This window comes from Lepidothrix coronata, unplaced genomic scaffold (assembly GCF_001604755.1).
Source record: "Lepidothrix coronata isolate B3197 unplaced genomic scaffold, Lepidothrix_coronata-1.0 Scaffold93, whole genome shotgun sequence".
NCBI classification, from domain to species: Eukaryota; Metazoa; Chordata; class Aves; order Passeriformes; family Pipridae; genus Lepidothrix; species Lepidothrix coronata.
Window position 1 is genome coordinate 2,582,519 of NW_016690273.1, and position 22,592 is coordinate 2,605,110.

At 48.7% G+C, this 22,592-nt stretch overlaps 2 protein-coding genes across 3 annotated transcripts in view; one reads left to right on the top strand and one right to left on the bottom strand.

The window, feature by feature from the left end:
• Window positions 1–1,663: 1,663 nt before the first annotated feature.
• Window positions 1,664–3,642, top strand: TPBGL (trophoblast glycoprotein-like). The gene has a single exon (XM_017821883.1). The coding sequence runs from the start codon at window positions 1,664–1,666 to the stop codon at window positions 2,735–2,737; it is 1,074 nt and encodes a 357-aa protein (XP_017677372.1). The 3' UTR covers window positions 2,738–3,642.
• A 5,747-nt stretch (window positions 3,643–9,389) lies between these two features.
• The window catches only part of PGM2L1 (phosphoglucomutase 2 like 1), a 29,880-nt gene continuing 16,677 nt past the window's right edge, over window positions 9,390–22,592 (bottom strand). For both annotated transcript variants that reach the window (XM_017821940.1, XM_017821941.1), the window contains exons 6-14: window positions 21,444–21,637; window positions 20,639–20,828; window positions 20,329–20,426; window positions 19,424–19,604; window positions 17,833–17,926; window positions 16,613–16,742; window positions 14,865–15,054; window positions 14,419–14,552; window positions 9,390–13,390 (exon numbers count right to left, since the gene is read on the bottom strand). In XM_017821940.1, the coding sequence (XP_017677429.1) occupies window positions 13,288–13,390; window positions 14,419–14,552; window positions 14,865–15,054; window positions 16,613–16,742; window positions 17,833–17,926; window positions 19,424–19,604; window positions 20,329–20,426; window positions 20,639–20,828; window positions 21,444–21,637 (1,314 nt within the window). In that variant the 3' untranslated portion in view covers window positions 9,390–13,287. The remainder of the gene's footprint in view (window positions 13,391–14,418; window positions 14,553–14,864; window positions 15,055–16,612; window positions 16,743–17,832; window positions 17,927–19,423; window positions 19,605–20,328; window positions 20,427–20,638; window positions 20,829–21,443; window positions 21,638–22,592) is intronic.

The following is a 22,592-nucleotide window of genomic DNA, read 5'->3' on the forward strand; positions in this document are numbered from 1 at the left end:
ACGCAGGAGCTCTGCAGACAGCTGGGGGAAAGGTGCTCTCTCCTTTGGATATTGTGGGATTAACAGGGCGGTTAAACACAACACGGGCTCTGCTGACCCACTGCCTCTGTACCCTGGAGGGGCCAACTTTCCCCTCCTGGATCTTGTGGCTTTTCCATGAGTGTTTGTTTTTTCCCTTGTGGGCTGGTGTAGCATTTTCTCCATGCATCTGTTGGGCCCTGGACACACAGCAAAGCCTGGTTGTGGGCCCCCGAGGCACCTGCTCCCTCATGCCCACTGATCTGCACCCTTGTGCTGGCCATCACAGTCCAGCACTGTGGTGTTCCACTTCTTTGGGGTGAAGAAAAATCACCCTGATGACTCCAGGTCAGCCAGTGAGCTCCTAATTCACTGCCTTCCCTTGCCTCCTCCTCTCCTTCCCCTTCAGGAACCAGCTCCAGCTTTGACCACAAGAATCAGCACCACTGGACCTGCCCACCCACAGCTGCATTACATGTCTGTTCTGTTTAAATGCAAGTCTTTGATACCATCTTACAATATGCACCAATTAACTCAGCTGTGTCCAGTTCCACCTGGATCTCTGGATGCCAATGAATCCATTAGCAGCCCTGTCCAACCTTGCCTTGCAGACTTCCAGGGATGAGGCAGATATCAGTTATCACCTGGGAGGGTGAAGGGACCCAAGCAGTCTTGGAAGCAGAGGGACACAACCCTGCAATGCTCAGGGGTGCTGCAGGATGTCCGGCTTGTGGGGCAGGTCAGGGAATGGGGACCAGGGCTAGGAGGGGAGCAGGACAGCCGCAGATCCTTCCCGGGCTGGAGAGGGGCTGACACAACCCCAAATCCTGCCTGAGAGGGAGGCGGACTGAGACAATCCCCCAAAATCCCCCTGGGACGGAAGTGGACTGATACAACCCCAAATCCTCCCTGGGATGGAGCAGGACTCAGACAACCTCCCGAATCTCGCCTAGGCTGGAGGGGGACTGATGCAATCTCCCAAATCCTCCCTGGGACGGAAGGGGACTGAGGCAATCCCCCAAATCCTCCCTGGAATAGAAAGACACCGTGACAGCCCCCATCTCCTCCCCAGGGCTGGGTGGGGACACACCGCACCATCCTCCCAGCTCCCACCTTGCTGGCTGCCGGACAGCTCCCAAATCCTTCCCGGGCTTAATGGGGACCGGGACAGCTCCTAAATCCTCCCCGGGCTTGATGGGGGCCGCGACATCCCCTAACCCCTCCCCGGGCTGGAAGAAGACAGAGCCAGCCCCCTCCCCCCGCAGCGGCGGGGTCTAGGCGGGGACCGGTGCCGAGCCGAGCTTAGCCGAGCCCGGCTCAGCTCCCCCCGACGGCCGCTGCCCGCGGCGCTCCGCCGCCCAGCCCGCAGCGCCGGGCAGCCCCAACCCGTCCCCTTCCTCCTTCTCCTCCTCCTCCTTCTCCTCCTCCTCCCCCTCCACCCCCCCAGCCCGATTTGGGCAGCGGCGCGCCCAGCGCTGCCGGCAGAGCCGCCGTGTGCGGGCGCCGCGCCGGAGGCAGCTCAGCCCCGGAGGGGGGGCTGCGGCGAGGCAGGAGCGACCCCCCGCACGCCCCTCCGTCCCCCCGCAACCCCTCCCCCATCGCGCCCCGGCCCCCCCGCCCTGCCCTGCATGCCCGCGCAGGCAGCATGGCCCGCAGACAGGCGCGGGCAGCGGTCGGCGGGCGCTGGCTGCCCTGGCTGGGGCTCGCCCTGCTGCCGCTGGCCGTGCCCCCCGCCGCCGCCCCCGGGGGCTGCCCCTCCGCCTGCTACTGCGTGGCCACCCCGGAGCTGGTCACATGCCGCTACGAGCGGCTGGAGGAGCCCCCGAGGGAGCTGCCGGCCGCCGTCCACAACCTCAGCATCGCCGGCAGCAACCTGAGCATCCTGCCCCGCGCCGCCTTCGCCGCCCGCCCGCTGCGCGACCTCCGCCTGCTCCGCCTGCGCCACGACAACATCCACACCATCGAGGACATGGCCCTGCAGGGCCTGCCCGCCCTGCGCACCCTCGACCTGAGCCACAACCCACTGCTCTCGGTGGCCGCGGGGGCCTTCGCCGGGGTCCCGCTGCTGCGCACGCTGCAGCTCAACCAGGCTCTGCTGGCGGCCCCGCTCGAGGAGCAGCTCGCCCTGGCCATGCAAAACCTCACCCTGCGGCGCCTGGAGCTGGCGGGCAACGCTCTGCAGGCACTGCCGGCCTCCCTTCTTCCCCCCGGGCTGGAGGAGCTGGACCTGCGGAACAACTCCCTGCAGCGGCTGGCGGCCGCCGAGCTCCGCAGCCTGGAGGCGCCGGAGCTGCGGGGGCTGCGGCTTAACCTGGGGGCCAACCCGCTGAGCTGCGACTGTGCCCTGCGGCCCTTCCTGGCCTGGCTGCGCTCCGCGGGCTCCCGGGTGCTCGACGCGCGCAGCCTGCGCTGCGCGGGACCCCCTGCCCGGCGCGGGGCCGTGCTGCTCCGCCTGCGGCCCGAGGAGCTCGTGTGCGCGGCCAGCGAGGGCGGCGAGCCCGGCCAGCTGGAGACGGCCTCCTACGTCTTCTTCGGCATCGTCCTGGCGCTCATCGGCATCGTCTTCCTCATGGTGCTCTACCTGAACCGCCGCGGCATCAAGCGCTGGCTCCACAACCTGCGCGAGGCTTGTCGCGACCAGATGGAGGGGTACCACTACCGCTACGAGCAGGACGCCGACCCCCGCTGTGCCAGCGCCGTGGGCACTCCCGGCCTCTGACGGCGCTCTCGGCATGACCCGCCGTGCCCCTCGACGCCTCTCCGCTCCCAACATCCACACCTCGCACCAGCCCCGTCCATCCCTTTGCCATGGCACCGCCGAAAATTAGTCTCCGAGGACGAGCCGGGAGCGGGTGCTGGGGGGCAGCAGAGCGGGGTGATCCTGGAGGGCTCTCCCTGCCCGTGCCCTCACCTTAGCGCTGAATCCCACAGGGGACCAGGCTGGATCCATCCCCCCCTTCCCGGTGCCCGCGGGCAGGGGAAGCACACCGGGATGGGCCCCGCGGGGTGCTGGCAGGCAAGGCCTCGGTGCTCCCCGGAGGATTAGGAGCCTCTTCCCACACCTGCTCTCCAGCGGCGGGTTTTCCTCGGCGGCCCGCGGGATTCCAGGCTGCCGGCGGGAATCGGCACCGCGCGCGCGTGAGTGTTTGCTTGGCGCATCCAGGCGATACCCGAAACTGTCCTCCTGGATGTTCCTGGAGCCTGGACTTGACTTTGACCATGTACAGCTCTCTTTCCTATTAGATTTCTATTTGACAGATGCAAAGTTCAACTCGATTTCTTTTTTTTTTCTTTCGCTCCAAAGAGGGAAACACACCGTCCAGCCGCCCCCCGCCCCCGAGAAGCGACGTGCTTTGCCGAGCCCGTTTATCCATTTAGTTTTGTTCCATGACATTTCCAGCTCGTTCCAGGCACAAAACGATGCAGCTGCGTAGGAAACGCCTCCGTTTGCTGCGTGCATGTTCCCCGGGGCACTTTTCTGACTCTGAAATCTATCGTAGACTCGGCTGTCTCGGCACTTAGTTATTTAAAACGAGCGAAGCAGAAGCTCCCGTCCTAATCCCCCCGCCCGTGTTTGCTTTAGTGCCTGTTACTATATCCTAGAGCAAATATATTGAAAGCTGCACCCACTCCATCGTCTATTTTCTCTAGAGCTCCTTGCAATGATTTCTAAATATCCCCGAAGTTAGTGTGGCTGGTTTGCCAGAGGAAGGCAGCTCTGGGCTTCTCCGTGGTTTCTCTGGTGCTTAGAAACTTCTTTTCCTGGGCTGGTTTGGTGGCTAGGGATTGCAGAGAGGTTCTGTGGGGCTTGTGCACAGGTCTCAGGCTCTGCCTGTCTTAATCCTTCCCTGGGGCTCAGGAAAATTGTCCAGGAAATAGTTTTCTAAAGCAGTTTTTCTCTCCCGGGTGGTTTGGCACCTAATCCATGAGACACTGGAGTGCTGAGCATCTACAGATGCAGGGCTGCGACTCCCAGTGCTTCCCAAAAGGAAGCTTTTGCAATGTGGCATCTTAAAATGCTGAATTCCAGTGCTGGGATGAAAACTAGAGCGTTGCATTTTGATCCATCTGTGTTTGCCTTTCTCCATAGGGGGAGGGTGATACAGGCAAGCCGTGCTGGGACCAGCACCAGTGTTTGCCAGGTGTTTTGGGATCCTCAGGAGCAGCTGGTATTCGCTGTGCTGGGTTAGTAAGGGAGAGTTTTGTGGGAGTTGTGTTCCCTAAGATTGTGTGTGGACTCAGCTGCCGGGTGGAAAGCTCTGCTGGAGGAAAATACAGTTATTTCCATCCCAGGTGTGCTCAGAGGCCCCCAGAAGGATGTTTCTGGTGTAAGATCCTTTGCATTTTGTCCCTTTTCTTCCTCCCTTTTTGCAGTTTTCCCCACCTGAACTTCCTCCCCTTGAAATCCCAGTATCAATGTGGTCAAGCTGGGAAAGGGGAGCTGGAATAGAGCCTGGATTCTGGTAGGGATATAGCACTGGGCACCAAAATAATTTTCCTGAGTGTTTTGGACTAGTCCTGCTGAGCAGGGAGCTGGTTCCTGATGAACCCTGAGAGCACCCTGGCTCAGATCATCTGAGAAACTTGTTGCATTTTGGGGATCTTTTCCCAAGGTTTCCTCCCCACTGTAGGAGCTTGTGGGCTCTGGTCCCATTTTGCCACCTCATGCAATGAGGGAGGGGGAAGAAATCTCAGTCTGCCCCTCACTTTCATCCACTTCACTACTTCCTCTCTTCACTTCCCACCCCTGTGCAGCCAAAATGCAGCCCCTGAGAGAAGAAAGGGCTGTGGGGTGGATTTGCACATGTGGCAGAGCATGGCCCAGGCTGTGACTCCACAGGCACAGCAGGTCATGGTGATGGAGGTGGGAAACACTCGTGAGATTTAACATCTTGCAAGAAGTCTGGAGAGCACTGCAGGCAGAGGGGCGGTTGTTGGATCAAGGAACACCAGAGCCTGGGATAGATAACAGGAAAGAAATCACCTCCAGGATATAGGAAAAGTGGCCAAACACATCCTGGCCTCAAAGTCCCTTGACTAGCAGGGTGGGCTGGTGTGTGCAGCTGGTTGCTCCAGCTTTTCATGAGGCTGGAGGGAGAGATGTGGTGGCTTTCAGGCCCCAGGGATGAGAGTTCTTCTCCTTTTGGCACTGAGCAGCAGGAGGTTGGGAACATCCTGAGTGCAGCGAGACCCTGTGTGTGTGCACTGACCCCCTCCAGGGAGGCAAAGCCCTGGGGTGTGGGTGGATAACCAGCTGTAGGAGCATAATTCCTGTGGCTTGTTGACATCAACATTACTCTGTGCAGCACATACCCCACGCATGACAAATCAGCAGGATTAGGGAACCTCGGGATTAGCGAATTGTCACCGAGCTGAGACTCAAAATGTGCTTTTTGGGTTCCCAGAGACAGCCCTGTGTTTGGAGAAGCCCATCTGTTCGCATGCAGTCCCTTTCCATGAAGGGGAATGTGGACCTCCCAGTGTCCCAAGCCCATGGCTGCTGCTCAAGTGGAAAGTTACCCCAACAGCTCCTGAAACCAGATGAATTTCAGGATATGAACAGCATCTGTGATAGGAATCAAGCAAAGGATGTTCAGAGTCCCCTGCAGTGGCTCATCACCGAAAAAGAGGAGGGGAGAAAAAGCCCAAAAATGCCTATTTATATGCCCTCCAAATGAGATGCCACCAGCACTTTGCAGCCCAGAGTGGGCTTTCAGATCTGCTTTTCCTTCCTTATTTTCCAAAGAGCTCGGAGGTTCTCCTGGGCTGATCCAGCCAAGAGGCAGGCAAGGAGGATGCGGATGGAACCAGAGCTGTGCCAGGATCCCCTCCCTGCCCTGCCTGCACCCACCTGCCCCCACACACATCCTTGGGGGGTTCAGGTGCTCTGAGTATCCCAGGTGTGTTCCAACTTGCTCCATGGTGCCAGAGCTGTAGGAAAGAGGCTGAGGGTGGTCTCCTTTAGTGCAGAAAAGGCCAAAAGTCCCAGTATAGATTGCAGCTAGATTTATCCAGGGGAAATAACTGAGCTGGAGTACCATCCTTGTCCCCACTGAGTGTGAGGTTGTGATGCTCCTACCCAGGGGCAGGGAAGGAAATCAACCACCAGCTGCCCCCTCCTGATAAAAATACACAGAATTAATAATAATTAATTTTCCCTGGGCAGCTTCACCCCTGAGAACCTTCACACCAGGCTCCCTCACCCTCACCTTTCTCCTCTGTTATCAGGGATTAACACAAACCTACAGAGGGAGGAAAAATACCCCTCTGCTTTTCACTTTTTCCTTTAGAAAGAGCAAGAGGGAGGTGTTACCCTCATGCCTTGGGGAAACTGAGGCATGAACAAAGCAGGAGTGAGTTCCTGAGAGCAGAGAAGGCTTTGGGCAGGGGAAAAAAAACTGACAGAAATGGATTTCAGACCTCAGCAGGGCTCAAAACTCGGGGCAGCTGTGGGATCTTCAAGCCCAGGACAATCCCTGCTCTGTTTGTCCTTCCAGCTCAGAGGTGGCTCCTGCACCCTGTTAAAGAAATTGGGATTATTGAGGATCCCCCCTATTACCTGTGGATGCTTCTAATTAGCCAGGTTGGGATAATTCTGGGGGATGGAAGGTCCTTGCTGAGCACTGACCTGCCCCTGGCAGCAAGGAGGGGGTGGAGGTGACAACACCAGGGATCTGAGGGCTTTTCCTGAGGGAGAGGGCTGGGGACACTCAGCTGGGCCAGGGAAGCAGGTCAAAGCCCCCAGCAGCAGCAGAGCTGTGTGTTTTCCCAAGCCTGACTCTGGGCAGCCCCAGAGGGAGCTGGCACAGCACTGCCCGGGCAGATGGGCAAGGACGTGTTCCCACTAATCTGCCCCAATCTGGATTATTTTTCCAAATAAACTTGCTTTCCCAGCTGTTTTATACAAGATTTTGGCACACTGGGGACAGGTGGGGTTCTGGGGATGGGGGAGAAGTTGTTGGGGTGGAGGTGATGGAGGGGTGTCCTTGTGCCCTCGTCTGCATGGAGAGGGGGGACCAGAACATCTCTGAGGTGGTTTTGGCAGCATGTCACCCAGTTCCTGAGGCTAGGATCATCCCGTGGTGCCTTCTGAGGGCAGGGGATTCACTGAAGTTTTCTCCTATGAAAATCCACTGAAAAATAATTGATGCTGAGGGGCTGGTGTCACCCCACCCCATCTCCCATCCAAAGCAGAGCTGGGATCTTCTGCAGCTCCCATTGGGATAAAACAGCACAGAAAATCCCTCTGGCACTGCATGCCCAGGATGATCCACATCATTTCTGGGGGTTTGGGGATCTCTCAGGGAGCCAGGGGGAGCAGGATCAACCCAGGGCACATCAGTGTTGGTCCCTGCTCCTGTGTAAGGACACACCAGCACAGCAGTCCTGTGGAGCTGCTCCATCCTCCCAGCATGTTTCCCAGCCCCTCAGCAGCCTGACATTTACGAATCCCTGTTTTTAGATGATCTTCATCCCTTTTAATTGTTCAGGTGGCTCAGAGATGCTGCTCTGCACGGGCAGGACAGATCCCTGAGCCTGTTTTTCTCTTCCTCTGTGCCTCAGTCTCCTTTTGGAAAACAGTGGAGTTGACTACCATTGACTCCAGGGACCATGTTTTCGGGGATGTTGGTCCCATTCCAACCCCAAACCCTCTGATAGGACTTCAGGAGCTCCATACACACAGAAACCATTCCTTAACTTCCCCAAATAACATCACAAGAGGAGGCAACCAACCCTCATCCCTTCTTGCTGCCCTGACACCACCAGCAGCCCAGCACCCACTATCCTCATTCTCCCATGGCAAGGTGGAGCCAACCAGGACCTGTCCACAAGCCCCCAGGGAGCTGAGCCCAAGGGACAGCCTACACAGGCTGGGCTTGGCATATTAATTATTATTAATTAATTTAGTTACTAAGTTAACATTTAAATTGACAAGACCTAAATGTGAAGCCAGGCACCACTGCCTGCCAGCACTCCAGAGCTTCCAGCAGCCCCAGCACTCCCAGGCTGATGTCCCCAGGTCCTGGTACTGTGCCAGCAACACAGAAAGACCCTGGAACCTTCAGGTCCCCAAACTGCTCACACAGGCCCTGAGGAGGCTGCACCAGCCCAGTCATGCTGTTCCTGGGAGAAGTGTCCGCGTTCAGCAGGGAAGCAGCAGGACCTGGTGCCAGGGTCCTCCTCTCTGTGCTGAAGCACATCCCACTGCTCTGCACCCCAATCCCAAAGCCCAGGGTGCCCACACACACTCAGGGGGTGCAGCTGGCCAGTGGTAGCACCCCCAGGGCTGTGTCCCTCTGCCTGGGCTGCTGGTGACATCCAGTGCTGGCTCCTGCAACTACAGCCCGGTGGAGCCTCAGCCACGTCCTGTGTCCCCCACTCCCTGCCCTGCTCTGTCCATGTGTCCTGCTGCTCTCCTCACCCCCAGCCCAAACAAACCTGTCCATCTCCATGTCCCTCCCCTGTCTTCTGACATCACAACCCCTCAGAAGGGGTAGGGTTAAGTCTCTCCCTAGAGACCTGCCCAGCACAGGACAATAGGTGGTAATTTGGAGTAGTTCTGGGAAGCTGGGAGGAGAAGGGCTCCAAGAAGAGCCTTACAAAGGAGATAAAACCACCACTGATATGCAGGATGAGGCCTGTGGCCATCACTGAAGGGATGCAAGAACCTTCCTGGATGAGCTGCTGTGCCCTCAGGAACCACCTTCCATGAACCTCCACGGTGTTTTAACCTTTAAATACTAAAGCCAAGCTGGAGAGAGCTTCTAGCACATTCCAGTGCCCTAAAGGGGCTCCAAGCAAGCTGGAGAGGGACTTTGGACAAGGGCCTGGAGTGCCAGGACAAGGGGGAATGGCTTCCCACTGCCAGAGGGCAGGGTTAGAGGGGACATTGGGAAGGAATTCTTCCCTGGGAGGGTGGGGAGGCCCTGGCCCAGGTTGCCCAGAGAAGCTGTGTCTGCCCCATCCCTGGAAGTGTCCAAGGCCAGGCTGGAGCAACCTGGGCTAGTGGAAGAAGCCCATGGCAGGGGATGGGACTGGACAGGTCCCTCTCCAATTGCCCAGTTCCCTGGTGGGACAGGATGTGGAACTAAAATCCCTTTGGGGCCAGTCCCACCCTTGGATGGGCCTGCTCTCCCCTGCAGTGCCCACCCCAGCTCACCTGCAGGACAGGCTGCTCCTCTCCCCATCCCCTTTTCCCTCAGACAGACCCTCTTCCCTCCCTTTGCCAGCTCCCTTCCAAGCTGCTGCTTTTTCCTGAAGCAACTTCACCCCAAAATTCTTTAGATATCCAAGTGCCACATGGATATTCCCCCAGCTCAGCTTTTGGGGCAACAGTGTTTGGCTAAAGAAGATGGAAGAAATCAGAAGGATTGCAACTACAAAGAGAACATTTTATTATTTTTAACACTTCATTCAGCTAAATCCACATAGCATTACACAGAAACTCTTCAGAAAAGTGCAAATTCTCACTCTATTTTGTAATATGCCCAAGTTTTACAGAACAGACACTGGGTAAATGGGAGCACAGATCCAGAACTCCCCAAGATTCCAGGCAAGGGAAACAATGCAACTTCAGATACTTCAATCACCTTGAACAGAGCTACTCTTGAGCAGGGGGGTGGCAAATGTTCTGGGGATCAAGCTGGGCTGGAACCACCCAGGTGTCACCATGCAGAGAGTCCCCTCTCAGTCAGGGAGACAAGAGGACAGAAAGTGGGGGGAAAAACAAAATAAAGTAGTAACAATATGAGTTTTAAAATTAAAGGGAACATCCAAGTGCTTCCTAAAGCAGCACACACATTCCACCTGCCTCACTCCACCTTGTGGCTTCTCCATCAATGCTCCCAGAATTTCACAAACACACTGTCTTTAACAAAACAGGAGCTGAAATCCTTCAGGAGCCTGGCAGAGAGGGCACACAAAGTGCTACCTGAGCACAGATAAACCAGGGAATAACACCAGGAATGTCAACATGCAGGTAACCACCAACCTGGGACAGCAACAGCTTTGGATCAGTGAGGGCAGGGAAGGGAGCCCCGGGCAGAGTGTGGGCAACTCCCCTCAACCTCAGCCACAGAGGGTTTCACATCTTCACCTACCCTGTGGACAACACAAGTGCATGTCCCCTCCTTAGAAGAAAGAGCTGAGGGAAATTAGTAGCTCCTCAGGCAACATCCCAGTTCTCCCACAGCCCAAGGGAATCCCAGCTCCTCTGAGTCACATCCTGCTGGGAATGCAAGGGAAGCAGACCTGGCTCAGTACTCCAACACCAAGTGGGGGCTACTCCGCTCCTTTGGGCCACAGCCAGCCTGGTGCTGGTGGTTTCCAGCCCACCTTTCCCTGTTAAACACATTCCCTCCTTCTCTCTCATGCCAGAGTTTATGATTCCCTCATGCCTTGACAGGAATCATCCTTTAGAGATGCAGGAGAGACATGGGCAGCCCTTGAAACTATTTAAGCCACACACTGGATGGTGTTTCACAACTAGAATAAGAAATCCAGCTACAAAGCTGTGTCTTACTGACACTGAGCCTTGCCTACCAAGTCTCCCAAACTTGGAAAGCTCCTGTCCCAGACCCAGGGAAACACAGCTTTGCCACAGAGATTAAACCTGTCACATCAGAAGGGAAAAGGCAAAACCAAGCCCTCTGGGTTTTATCAAACATTAAATCCAACTCAGTGGCCCTGTGATTGCAGTTTAAGTCAATGTCCAACCTTTAAAAAGGTGTATTTTACCTGGAAGCACCTCGTGAACAACACCCAGGGTGTCCTTTGATCTGTGACCTGCTCCCTACTCAAGTCAGAAAAGCTTTGTTCTTATCTGAGAAGCAGGAAAAAAAACCAGCTGAACAACTGAAAGAAGGTTGCGCAGGAGCCAGATCAACTCTAACAAGATGCATAACAAAGTTACAGGGCAGAGAAACAAGAGAATTCCAGTCCTTCATAGTAACAGAGGTAAAGGGATGCGAGATCAGAAGGAAATAAAGGAGTTCCACAAATGGAACAGTATAAATATATCCAACAGTTCCAATACAGGAGAACAACAGTAGCAGCAGTTTCAAAAGAGCAAATAGTTATCCTACCCTTAAAGTACATTCAATACGTTGTGCCTGTTGCTGTCATCCCAAAAGCATCACTAACAGCTACAACTCACTGCCAAACCCATCCATGGGAAGGATCCCAGATACACAACACCCACATCTGGGCTTTTTCATTTAATTAAAGATATTCAGACTATGAACAGCTATACCAACTTCTAACAATGCTTATTCAAAAACCCAGATTGTCTTCATTTATAACACTTGGCTACTGATGCAAAGCAGATCTCTGGGAAATGGCAGATTCCTGCTCTTTGTAGGAGCACAAACATCACTCACAAGACAGAACTGCTACAATAACACAGCACACACACAAACTATGCTTTTTACAGCCTTTGTTCAAAGTTATGTCCCAAGTCACTTGTTCTGTACCACCAGGAGAACAAAATCCTCAATGCTTCAGGGTTTAAGCTGCTGCCAAAGGCAGGAATGGCAAAGAGTTCCTGCAAATTCGGTGCAGATCTGCACCTTTTTTTTTGAAAACTGAAGGCAAAGCAGCATCAGAAGTGCCTTCACACCTTCCAGACCTACCCAGAACTATACAACAACATAAGCATACTCTGATTTACCTGCTTTCCCCCCACATCAATCAAATGTACAATTAAAAGAACAAAAAAAAAAGGCAGTTTTTTGGCATTAGATACATTTCACTCAATGGCAGAACAATTTGGAGATACTTTCTCTTAAAATAAAAAATAAATAAATAGTGACAGGTCAGAATTTGTGCAACACAGACCTTCTGCGGCACATGTACATTCATATACATCAAAATACTTCTCCATGGATATAGTGCAGGAAAAACCCAAACTAAGGGGCTCTTTAAAGCCATGGAGAGGCAGCACACACAAACCCACCCTGTGCCATCCAGCTGGAAGGGTAAAATCAGATGGAGGACAAATCTGGAGAGTTAGCAATAGTGGCAAACAACAGTTTGAAGTGAAGTGCGTCTTGGGTTCTTCTCACATCACCTTCAACACAACAATTCAGTGCTGGGTTTTATCTACTTTTTATTTACTTCCGGTCAGTGATAACAGGGAGATGCCCAGAACCAGCTCTCCTGTGCCAAAGTGTGGTTTTGATCTTCTGAAATACCACATCTCTGCAGGAGAACTTGTGCATTGGCTTATTTTTTTTGGAAATGTGATTAGCTGTATCACTTTCTACTCAGAAAACAGATAATGAGAAGTTGTTAAATATTTGCCCTAAGAGAGAAAGAATAGCAGTATTTACAAAGTGCTACTCAAACAGAAATTAGCTGACAAGACATGAAAAAAAGAAATCATGACTTAGTAACTCTGTCAGTGTCTCACCTCCACTTTTTTTTTTTTAAACACAAACAATATAAATTCAGGTCAGAAAAAACCAAAAAGTCACTGACTGAGTACAGAAAAACTTAATGAACACAGAAAAACCAAAAAACCTTAAGACCCTTGAGGGAGGTGGGACAAAAAAAGAGCTACAAAGCCTATGATAGTTAGAATGGGCAATTTAACTAATGACCAATTCCTGCTCCTTTGGAAGCCTTGGAAAGGCACTACACGATTCCAACCCCAAAGCAGAACTGCAGGTGTTGCCACTATTGTTTCACTGCCAAGTTTTTTAAGACAGACACAGAAAATGCACCAAGAACACCTTCACCAACAGAAGAATTAATTAAGCAGCTGAAAAATGTCAACAATTAGCCTAAACAAGAAATGCTGAGCTCTACTTCCGTGTTTTTGGAAGCGCAGACCTGTTCTGAGGGTCACACAGAGCTGAGAGGAAGCAGCAGGATTTGTGTCAGTCTGGAGTGATCATTTCTACCTGACTTTCAAAGCTTTTCACACAAAGAAAATGTATTTTAAGTACCTGGAGTGAATTTAAGACAAGATCCAGTGGCTAAGATCACCTGCCTTAAACACATTAGGGCAGTTCATTTGCATTGGTGTGGGTTAATTAACCTTTTGGTCAAAAGGATGGAAAATTATAACAATTAATTCCACTGTTTTCTCCAATTTCCTCCCCTTTTTCTAGCCCAGACTTTGGTGAAAAGCCTGACAAAAGAATGCTGCTGCTTTACAGAGCAGAAATGCAGCTGTTTAACACACAGACACACACAAACATTTGGAACTGATCCTGTTCTTGGGCCCTTTGTTCCACGAGGAGGCTCCTGGGAACACCCGGGACAGGCCTACGCCGAGCGCCAGGTCAGCCCGTTCTTGTCAGGCTCCAGGAAGTTCTCAATCAGAGCCTCAATCAGCTTCTGAAGTTCTTCTTCCAGCACGCTCCTGTCACTGGAAAAAGGAACAACAAAGCCATGTCAGAGCTTTGGGGAACACCAGGGAGCTATTTAAAATAAATAAATAAACAGCAAGACCTTAAGGGGATCGATTTACTCTGCTGTGTTTCCTATCAGCATAAACATGTAGAGAGACTCCAACCTGCTCCTTTTTGAGAGGGATTATCATGGAATCAGACTGATTTGGATTGGACAGGACATTTAAAGATGGTGCTCAGAGCCCTCTAGTGGCCCTTATTTTTCTCTTTAATTAGTTTTAATGAATACAGCAATAATAAGGTGGTGAGGTCCTGGCAACAGGTTGTGCCCTCTTCACAATCTACCCCTCGCTATCCACAGACCACCTAGATCTGACCAAGTATTCAGTGAGATGAACGCTCACCCTGAAATCAAGTATGTAGAAATAAATACCAAACCGAGCCTCCTTTGTTTTCAATTCTCTGCCCCACAGAAATGTTGGGATACAAGTCTAAAAACAAGGACTCCTGCAACTCATGTTGGGGATCCAATCCAAAAGCTTCTCCTCACCATCTGGACTGAACTTCAGCTCCTCATTCTCACTCCTGATTTCAGTGGTATAAATATACCCTGGATGGTTTTCCCACTCTCCTTTCACACTGGAAGCAGCTCAATCCAGGTGACTGTCAAAAGAGAATTAATCCAGCTCCCAACAGATTCCCAAAGGAAATAGGAGACTACCTGGCTTTAAGAACATTTGCCAGCAACAGCACAACCTGAGAAAAAGAAAAGACTGGACATGGCACATGGGTGACAAGGTCAAAGGCTGGATTCAGTCCCAGAGGTCTTTTCCATTTTCTGTGATTTCTTAACTTCATCACTTTTTAATTCTAAGTAAATGAGGAACTGGATTAACTAAACAAGCCTACTGTAGCAGATGCTGAAAACTCAGTATTTTTTTTCTTATCCACCACAGTGGAAATCCCTTATGAGCATCACTCATAATGTGCATCACTCTGGCCAGTTTAGGAGGCTGGAAGTCAGTTGAGGCTCAGGTTTGCTGACCTCTGCTCAGGCAGGGCACACATCTCAGCGTAGTATTTGATCTTTGGCTCTGTCCCACTGGTCCGAAGGGTGGCCACACAACCGTTCTGGAACGTGAAGGTGATCATCTGACTGCTTTTGCTCACTGGCAGCACCTATGAAAACAACAACAAGCTTCTTTACTCCCACTGGAACCCCAATATCTGAAAGCCTGCTGGGCAGCTTAAGAGTTGCCAGAGCATCAGGTTCAATTAATTAATCAAGTTCATTCATTGCTGTACCAGAACAGTCAACACACTTCACATTTAAGCTGTTTTCTCCCCCAGTAACGATGTTAAGCAGCCTGATGATGGAATTATTCTGCCATCTTAGCTGACACAGGGCATCTCTGCCTTGTTCATGCTGTTCTTTACCTTTTAGTTTCCTCAAAACCAGACCCTCCTGTGCAGAAATACTTTGCAACTCACCGATTTCTTGTTTGGCTGGCTGCTGTCATAGCCAGTGGTAACATCTCTTACATGTAATATATTGTAATTTCCACAACATTTGGGATAAGACTGAGGGCCATCGAAGTTCCGAAGTCTCTCAAATATCCTTTTGATCGTAGGAGGGTCATAGCACAAGAAATAGGAAGTCTTGGATATGTGATATCCATACCTACAAGCAGATGAACATTTTCAGTTACAAGATTCAGAAGTTTTTGGCACATTTGGTATCTAAAGAAAGCCCCTGGTTGGAAAAGCACTAACAGAAAAAGAATTCAGTTCTCAGAGCTCTGGGAACAGGTATTTATAGGCAAATGTTTGGACTCTGAAGCAGATTTTGCTGCATTACTCAGATCATCTTGAGCTATTTTTAAATTAAAGCAAAGTTTTCAGCCCCCAAAGAAATAAAAGCTAACCATTTGGGTAAGTGCAGCCTTGGTGGCCCTCAAAAAATGGATATCCACTGTCATTCCCCCAACCAAAAATTGACTGCCAGAGCCACGTGGCAGCTACAACAAGGAACGTGGCTGATTATTCCATCCAAGTTAAAACCACCATTCCAAATCACACCTAATGCTCACTAGGAACAACCACCACATTTGCACACTGAAATTTAAGTTGTTCTTCACCATATTCCACTCACTTCTACTCCTATAGAGACCCTTCTCCACAGCTTAAAAATCAGGGGTGACTGAGAGAGGAATCCTGTTTGTTATCCCTGTCATTTTGATCCACCTGCACAGAGTTGTTTTGGCTACAGTTTGCACAGGACAGAGCAAAACCCTGAGTACCATGGAGAGATAAAAGCTGATCATCCTTTGTGCTTCCTCACTCCAGGTTTCTAAAGGCCACAGTGTCTTCCTGCTGGGCTGGCAGGAAAAGGAATGACATCCATGATACTGCTCTGTGCTGTAAGTTCTGTTAAAGCACAGGAATTTCTGCTGATGATCTGGGCTCACCTCAGTACCTGGCTTAATTCTGGCATACGTGATCTTCGTTTTATTGCTGGGATTGTGTCTGTAGCTGTTGTACACACACCCTTCCTTTCACCTCTGCTCTGTTACAGATCTCAGCATGGGATAAAACAATTCCCAGCACGTGTTCAAGGGGAAATGGGAAGTGTTTAAGGACACCACAACTAAGATATGGCTCCCATTCAAACATAAGAGAAGTACCACAGCAGGAATCAAACTAGAAAAAACAGTTTGCCCTGGTAGATCCACATGCAAAACTTCACTATTTATTGCAGAAATACAATAGAAAGGGCCTCTTCAGTCCTTGGTATTCACAGAATCCATACAAATTCATAGATACAGAGTGGTTTGGGTTGGAAGGCATGTTGAAGATCATTCAGTTCCAAGCCTCTGCCATGGGCAGGGACACCTTCCACTAGCCCAGGTTGCTCCAGCCTGGCCTTGGACAACTTCCAAGGATGGGACAGGCACAGCTTCTCTGGGCAACCTGTGCCAGGGCCTCCCCACCCTCACAGCCAAGAAGCCATTCCCCCCTTGTCCTGTCCCTCCATCCCGTGTCCAAAGTCTCTCTCCAGCTCTCCTGGAGCCTCTTTAGGTACAGTGGGATCTGCACTAGTGATGGACTATAATCCATAATACATCAAAAAACCCAATTTACAATGAGAAAACATTCAGAGGACACATTAAAAATATTTATTAGATTATTCCCACTCTAAAATAGTTAACTAGAACATACTAATGAAGAATACAACTCACATTTCATATATCTCAACAAGTTTCTGTGCCAGTGTGAGGTTCTGGCCCTCCAGGTACGTTGCCATTTCAGCAATGACTACAGCAGCACTTACACCATCTTTATCCAACACTGATGTGCCACACATAAAGCCTAGAAATAAAAAAAAAATAAAAAAAAAATTGATAAATTATTACACTGATTTCCTTGATTAGGTTTTAACCTTTTATCCTGTAAAAGAAAATTGGCCAGTACACATAAGTTGGTTTATTACTGCATATGCAGGGGAAATCTAATTAACTTGGGGGTTATAGGGCTGGAAAGATCTGTGCTGTAGTCAATTAATTCCAGATTGATAACATCTGCTCCCTGGGGAGTTCTGTCATAGTGCAGTGCTAAACAAATACAAACACAGCCATGAACCAGTGCTGCACAAAGCTTCCTTCTTCCTGAAGGGATGCACCAGCAAGATCCTAACTCCTTATGGTTAGAAGCTTGAATTTTAGGAATAGAACTGGCAGGGACACCCCCCCCTTTCAGTGTGTGCTTCATTTTCAGATATTCTGAGAGAAATTATTTGCCCCCACATTCTGAGGGAAATTACTGTCCCAGAAAGCTTCCATTTATCCCAAGAAATGGAGAACTCCTACAGCAAACGTTCACAAGACAGTTCTCTACAGGTAAGTGGTGTCTGAAGATCAGCAAAGTGCTCAAGGCAAGGTCAGCAGGAACATTTACACACCTCCATAAGGTATTTAATGCTATTCCTGCCACAGCTGGATCCCTCACACGCTGTTCTGAGGGAGGGGATGGATACAGCTCCCAAAAGAACTGGTGTGGTGGGTGGCACAAGTCACCTCCCACTTCCACATGGCCACTGGTAATAAGTCCTCACTGAGAGGACCTGTAAGGTATTAAACTGATTAAGAACAGATCCTGTGCTTTGTCTCAGCTAAGAAGCCACAAAGCAACTGGAGTTTGGCTTTGGAATCTCAGGACTTTCAAGCTGTAAAAGAACATGTTTGTATCCAAAGCACAACACCAGAATCAGAGGGTCATATGTAAGTAATTTACTATAGTAGTTGGCAAGTTGATTTGAGGAGAGCAAAATATCAGTACCAGTAACTACAAGGAAAAAAATAAAGTACTTTTTGGGTGATTTGTTTCATAACTAAGGTCAGTCCTTTCTAATCACACTCCCCCCCCAGTTCTCAACATTTTACAGTGATATTAACAAGCCTACCAATAGACTCTTCGAATGCAAAGAGAACTTCTTTCCCATTATCCAGGAGATTTTTTACTCTGCTTCCAATCCATTTGAAACCAGGGAGCGTTTCCTAAAACAGGAAAAAAAATACTCCTTAAAAAAAACCATTTTCAATTAAGTTTTGAGTCAAAGAAGGTAAAGCCACTATTCCTTCACTTAAGACTCAAAAACCACACATAGGAAAAAAAAAACTATTGTGAATTTTAGGGTCAATGGGAAAGTCTGCTGCAGTCAAAATGCTAAAGCTTAAAGACATTTTTCTGATTTTCTTGAAGTAATTTCCCTAAATTTAAATCTAATTAATTGACAAAAAGAATAGAGACAGCAAAGAAACAGCAGACAGGTAATCACTTCAGTTTAGATTATGAATTTAAGGCAAAGAGTTGCTGGATAGCATTTTCCTAGTGGATACTCAACTAGGACATGAGTATCTAATCAAGGAGTAAACATGTTTGAGAGACTGTGGTTCTCTAAGGTCACATCTTCTGTGGTGCTTATCAGATGAGACAAAGTTATTCAAAAGGAAAAGCTACAGAAACATAAACAACCATTTCAAGTGATGGGAAGGAAAAGCACTGCTTTTTTTTGGTAAGTCACTCAAAAGCAGTCAAAAAGCTTAGAGACAGTCTTGATGAGAAGGAAAGTACAAAGAGGGGAAGTTTTTACAGGAGACCAAGGGGCCTTAGCTTCTCCCCCCCAGTCAAATACATCCCTTTCCAGAAAAAAGACCAGTATTTTATTGAGATAATGAAATCCACTACAAGGAACTGAGATTCAACCTGATTAAGCTTATCTGGCCAGTCACTCAAAATGGTTTTCACAGTTGCTTTCAATTTTAAATTCCTCATTGTTTGCCAAAATATTTATTCCTATAGCACACAGCTCTAATTAAAATATGGATTAAACAAGACCTGGACTTTTGTATGTTTGTGCTAAGGTTTAAGGCACTTGCTCCTCTTCTGGCAAAGATCCAACGGCCTCAGAAATCAGACTTAATCCTTGAATGTAGGAACTAAAATAAACTGTCAGTCTGTGGGGTATCCATTTTCTTTCTTAGCAAATTCTTAATGAAGCTACATTAAAGATCTGAATGTAAGAGTTCCTGTGTCTGTCACAACTTGAAGTAAAACCCAATTAAAAACCCTACTGGGACCTGAAGGAACATTGTGTGACCTCAAAATGCTTATTAAAAATCCATCAGCATTTTGTAGTGAACACAGCAGGCTGCACAAGCTTTCATCCTCACACAGAAGAATTTCTCTCTAGGAAAATAACCATGGCAAAGGCATTTATCTGTAATTTAGGTGTTAATCTGAATTGCCTCTTAATGCAGCTTTGCTTAAGTTGATTTCACAGTCTGCAAGCTGTGACATGCACTGAGGATGCTGAAGTGGATGAAATCAGGCTTGTCTGGGTAAAAACATTCTCCATAGGTTGAAATGCACCAAAATTCCAGGCAAAAAGAGTAGGAGTAATTTACTTTTCATGTCATGAAATCACAGGTGGGGTTTAGGGAACATGGCAATCAGATCTTACCCTGCCAAGACATCAGAGAACCCAGTCTTACCTCAAAGTGAAATCCCTCTTTAAGGGCAATTGCTCTCAAAATTTTTGAGGAGACTGTGGTGGCCAACATGTAAACATTCCTCACATCAGCATCTTGGGAGCAGTTCTCCTTCCAGCGGGAAAACATCCACCACCCGAACAGAGCCGCCAGCTCGTTGCCAGTGAACACCTTCCAGCAGCCACTGCGGAGAGCAGAGGGAGATGTAAGAGCTCTCCCAGGTTTCCCAGGAGCATCCACTCAGGGGGAAGAGGTTTTCGGCAGCCACTGGGACAACAGGGATCTGAGCACACCACTGACAAGCTGCTCTAGACAAAGCCACTGGACCAACAGGACTCCACACTCATCACATCCTGAGGATTTACAAGCCCAGAGGATTCTGTCAGCAAAGATACCACAGAGTATCCTCACTGTGAGCCTTAACACAGCTCAGCTTTTCTGGATTTATCCACCAGCAGCAGAGCTGGCTAGAACTGATTCATACAGAGCAGTCTATGCCATCTATACACTGCAGTCAGGCAATGCCTGCACAACTCTTACTTACACGGGTAGAATTGGGGCCTGTTAGTGGAAAAAAAATAGTTTCTATTCAATATGGACAAGCAGGGAAAACAAAAAAACCTCACACCCCAACAAAAAGCCCACAACACTTAACTGTGCCAAGGCAGGTTTGCCCAATATAAATGAAAAAACAGTAACAAGGAGATTTTACTGCCTTTAGTAACCACTCAGTTTTCAGTTGAGCTTTATCTGGCCATTTACAACAGTATTTAATCTAATCTTTGAGTTATTAACTGATTTTATTCAAGATGCAGTTGGAGCTACACCAAAATACGTAACTAGGAGGGAAAACACCCAAATAGCTAAGCCACAAAGGAAAGAAAGAGATAAAAGGTCCCATCACTTACTTTTCTTGCTGTTCTGCCACGGCCAGTCTATCAGCATCTGGATCAGTGGCCACTACTACTTTAGCATTTTCTTTCTCTGCAAGCCTCAGTGACAATTCCTGATGGGAAGAGAGGGTAAAAAATGTAAAAATATAAAATAAGAGCAAATAACCACAGCCTTCCTACTTACATCTAACACAATGAAAGAGAAATCCCATAATGGACTTCCCAGTGCATCAATAGAGCTGAAACCCAGGTTCTCCCAGTCCCCTTCCCCATTTTGTTTTTTTTCCCCCTCCACAGAAATCTGATGAAGTAAAAACCAAAATACCAGCACAGACTCTCCCTCTTCAGGATTGGGGCATTTGACAGTAGAGAAGTCTGGGTCTGGATCTTTTTGCTCAGGTACTGGAATGGGGGGCTGGAAGCCAAAGGCTTTGAAAGCCAACTGCACGTAGTCGTGTCCAACTCCATGGAAAGAGGTGTGAACAAACTTCAAACTCGTTTGCACGTTTAGCTCCCTGAGGAGGAAAACAACATTTCTGTAAGATTGGGGTCGTTTAACAGGACTATTTCCATGAGGGAGAGCAAAAGAAAATGCAGCCCAACCGTGTACTACTCTGCTGCTCTCTGCATTAATTTCAAAGACAGAAGGAGTGAAAAGTGCTTATTTGGACTTTCACCAGAAATTGCTGGTTTAAAGCTTCCCTTGGAAAATGAAGTATTTACCTTCTGCTGAATTGGATTAAAGTCTCCCAAGAATGAACTGCTGATTTCTACATCAAACTCAAGCTCCTCCACCACCTTAAAAATGTTACTCTGGTTCTACTCTGCCTGTCATTCATCCTCCTCCTTTTAGTCTTGTTTTCTGCCTCAGTTAAACTTGAATTTCCTCACCTCTATTTCATACACCTAAACCACACCTTTACTCTGAATTTCTGGACTCTTTGAGCATATTTCTTTATATGAAATAGGATTAAACCATTTTGCTGAAGATAAAGCTAAAACTAAGGATGGTGATTTTACTAATTTACTGACAGAGAAGACACTGAAGTCTGTCTGCAGTCAGTTTTCCCACACATAGCCCAGAGCTTACTTAAAAACATAATTTAAGCACATTTTGCTTTATACAATACCTATGATAACAGATCTTTTTCAGGTCCTCCATGTAGCAGTCACATATTTTCTTCAGAGGATCCTGCCTAAGGGGACTGGTGTCCACTAGATTTTCATTCCAAGAGCCATTCCATGGTTCAACACACTCTTCTATACATTTTATAATTTCTTTGTCATGAGGAGAAGTGATCTGTGCTCCATTTTCCCAATAAACCTGATGGAAGTTGAAGGAAAACAAGACAGTTTATTTACAAGAGATTATTAATTTGATAAACTACTTTAACTGTAGGACTTCACATACTTTCTGCTTTTTCAAATGATATAGAAAATTCAGCATCTGACTGGCTTGATTCTCAAAAGCCATTTGGAAACACTTACAATGAACTTTTGAATTCATGATTTCAGTTCTGTAATGATAAAACTACCCAGCAAAACCACCTGTTTTAAAAAACAAAGCTGGTATTTAATTATTATTACTGAAATAGCAGGATATGAGAAACCAGAGCTGGGCATTTACACCTGAGATTGTTGTACAAAGTGTAAGAGAAGAAAAATGTCACCTTCTCCATGGTCTGGCATTCCTTTGGTAAAAGAAACACAACTTGCTTTTGAACCCAGAGCAGAAGAGATAAGGAGAGTGCCAAGGTATGTGTTTTTCCATGGCTGAACAACTGTAATCTTTCAGCTGGGAACACTATCAAACCCTGAACTATGAGAGTCTTTGCTGAAGAATTATTTAGAAGCCAGTTTTCCCACACTTGGCTGAGTTCATAGTGCAGACTTTCTGCTCAGAGAATCTGCCTCTGTTTTCTTGTCAGTTTGTCACATTTGGTTCAAATTGTCCAGAACCTGCTGAATTCACAGAAGAAATTGTGAAAGATGAAACAGTTCTTGCAAAAGACCAGGAAAACCCACAGTATCCTGACAAAAGTGCTGTGTACCAGACATACACATAAAAGCTTCTTGAGAAATGAAGCACCTGGAAAACTGATGTGGCTTCTTTCCTTATTCTGAGCAAAAGCAAGGGCTGGTGCAGTACTTTACAACTTGTTCCAGGGAAGACAAGTGCAGGAGTTCTCCCTGTGCACAGGAGGATTGGCTTTCCCAACTTTGCCATCACTCACTGACCTGTTATGAAGCTTCTGGAGCGCTCAGCTTAGTTAAACTTG

Coding starts and splice junctions, on each gene's coding strand:
- TPBGL (XM_017821883.1), top strand. CDS start 1,664: ATGGCCCGCAGACAGGCGCGGGCAGCGGTCGGCGGGCGCTGGCTGCCC.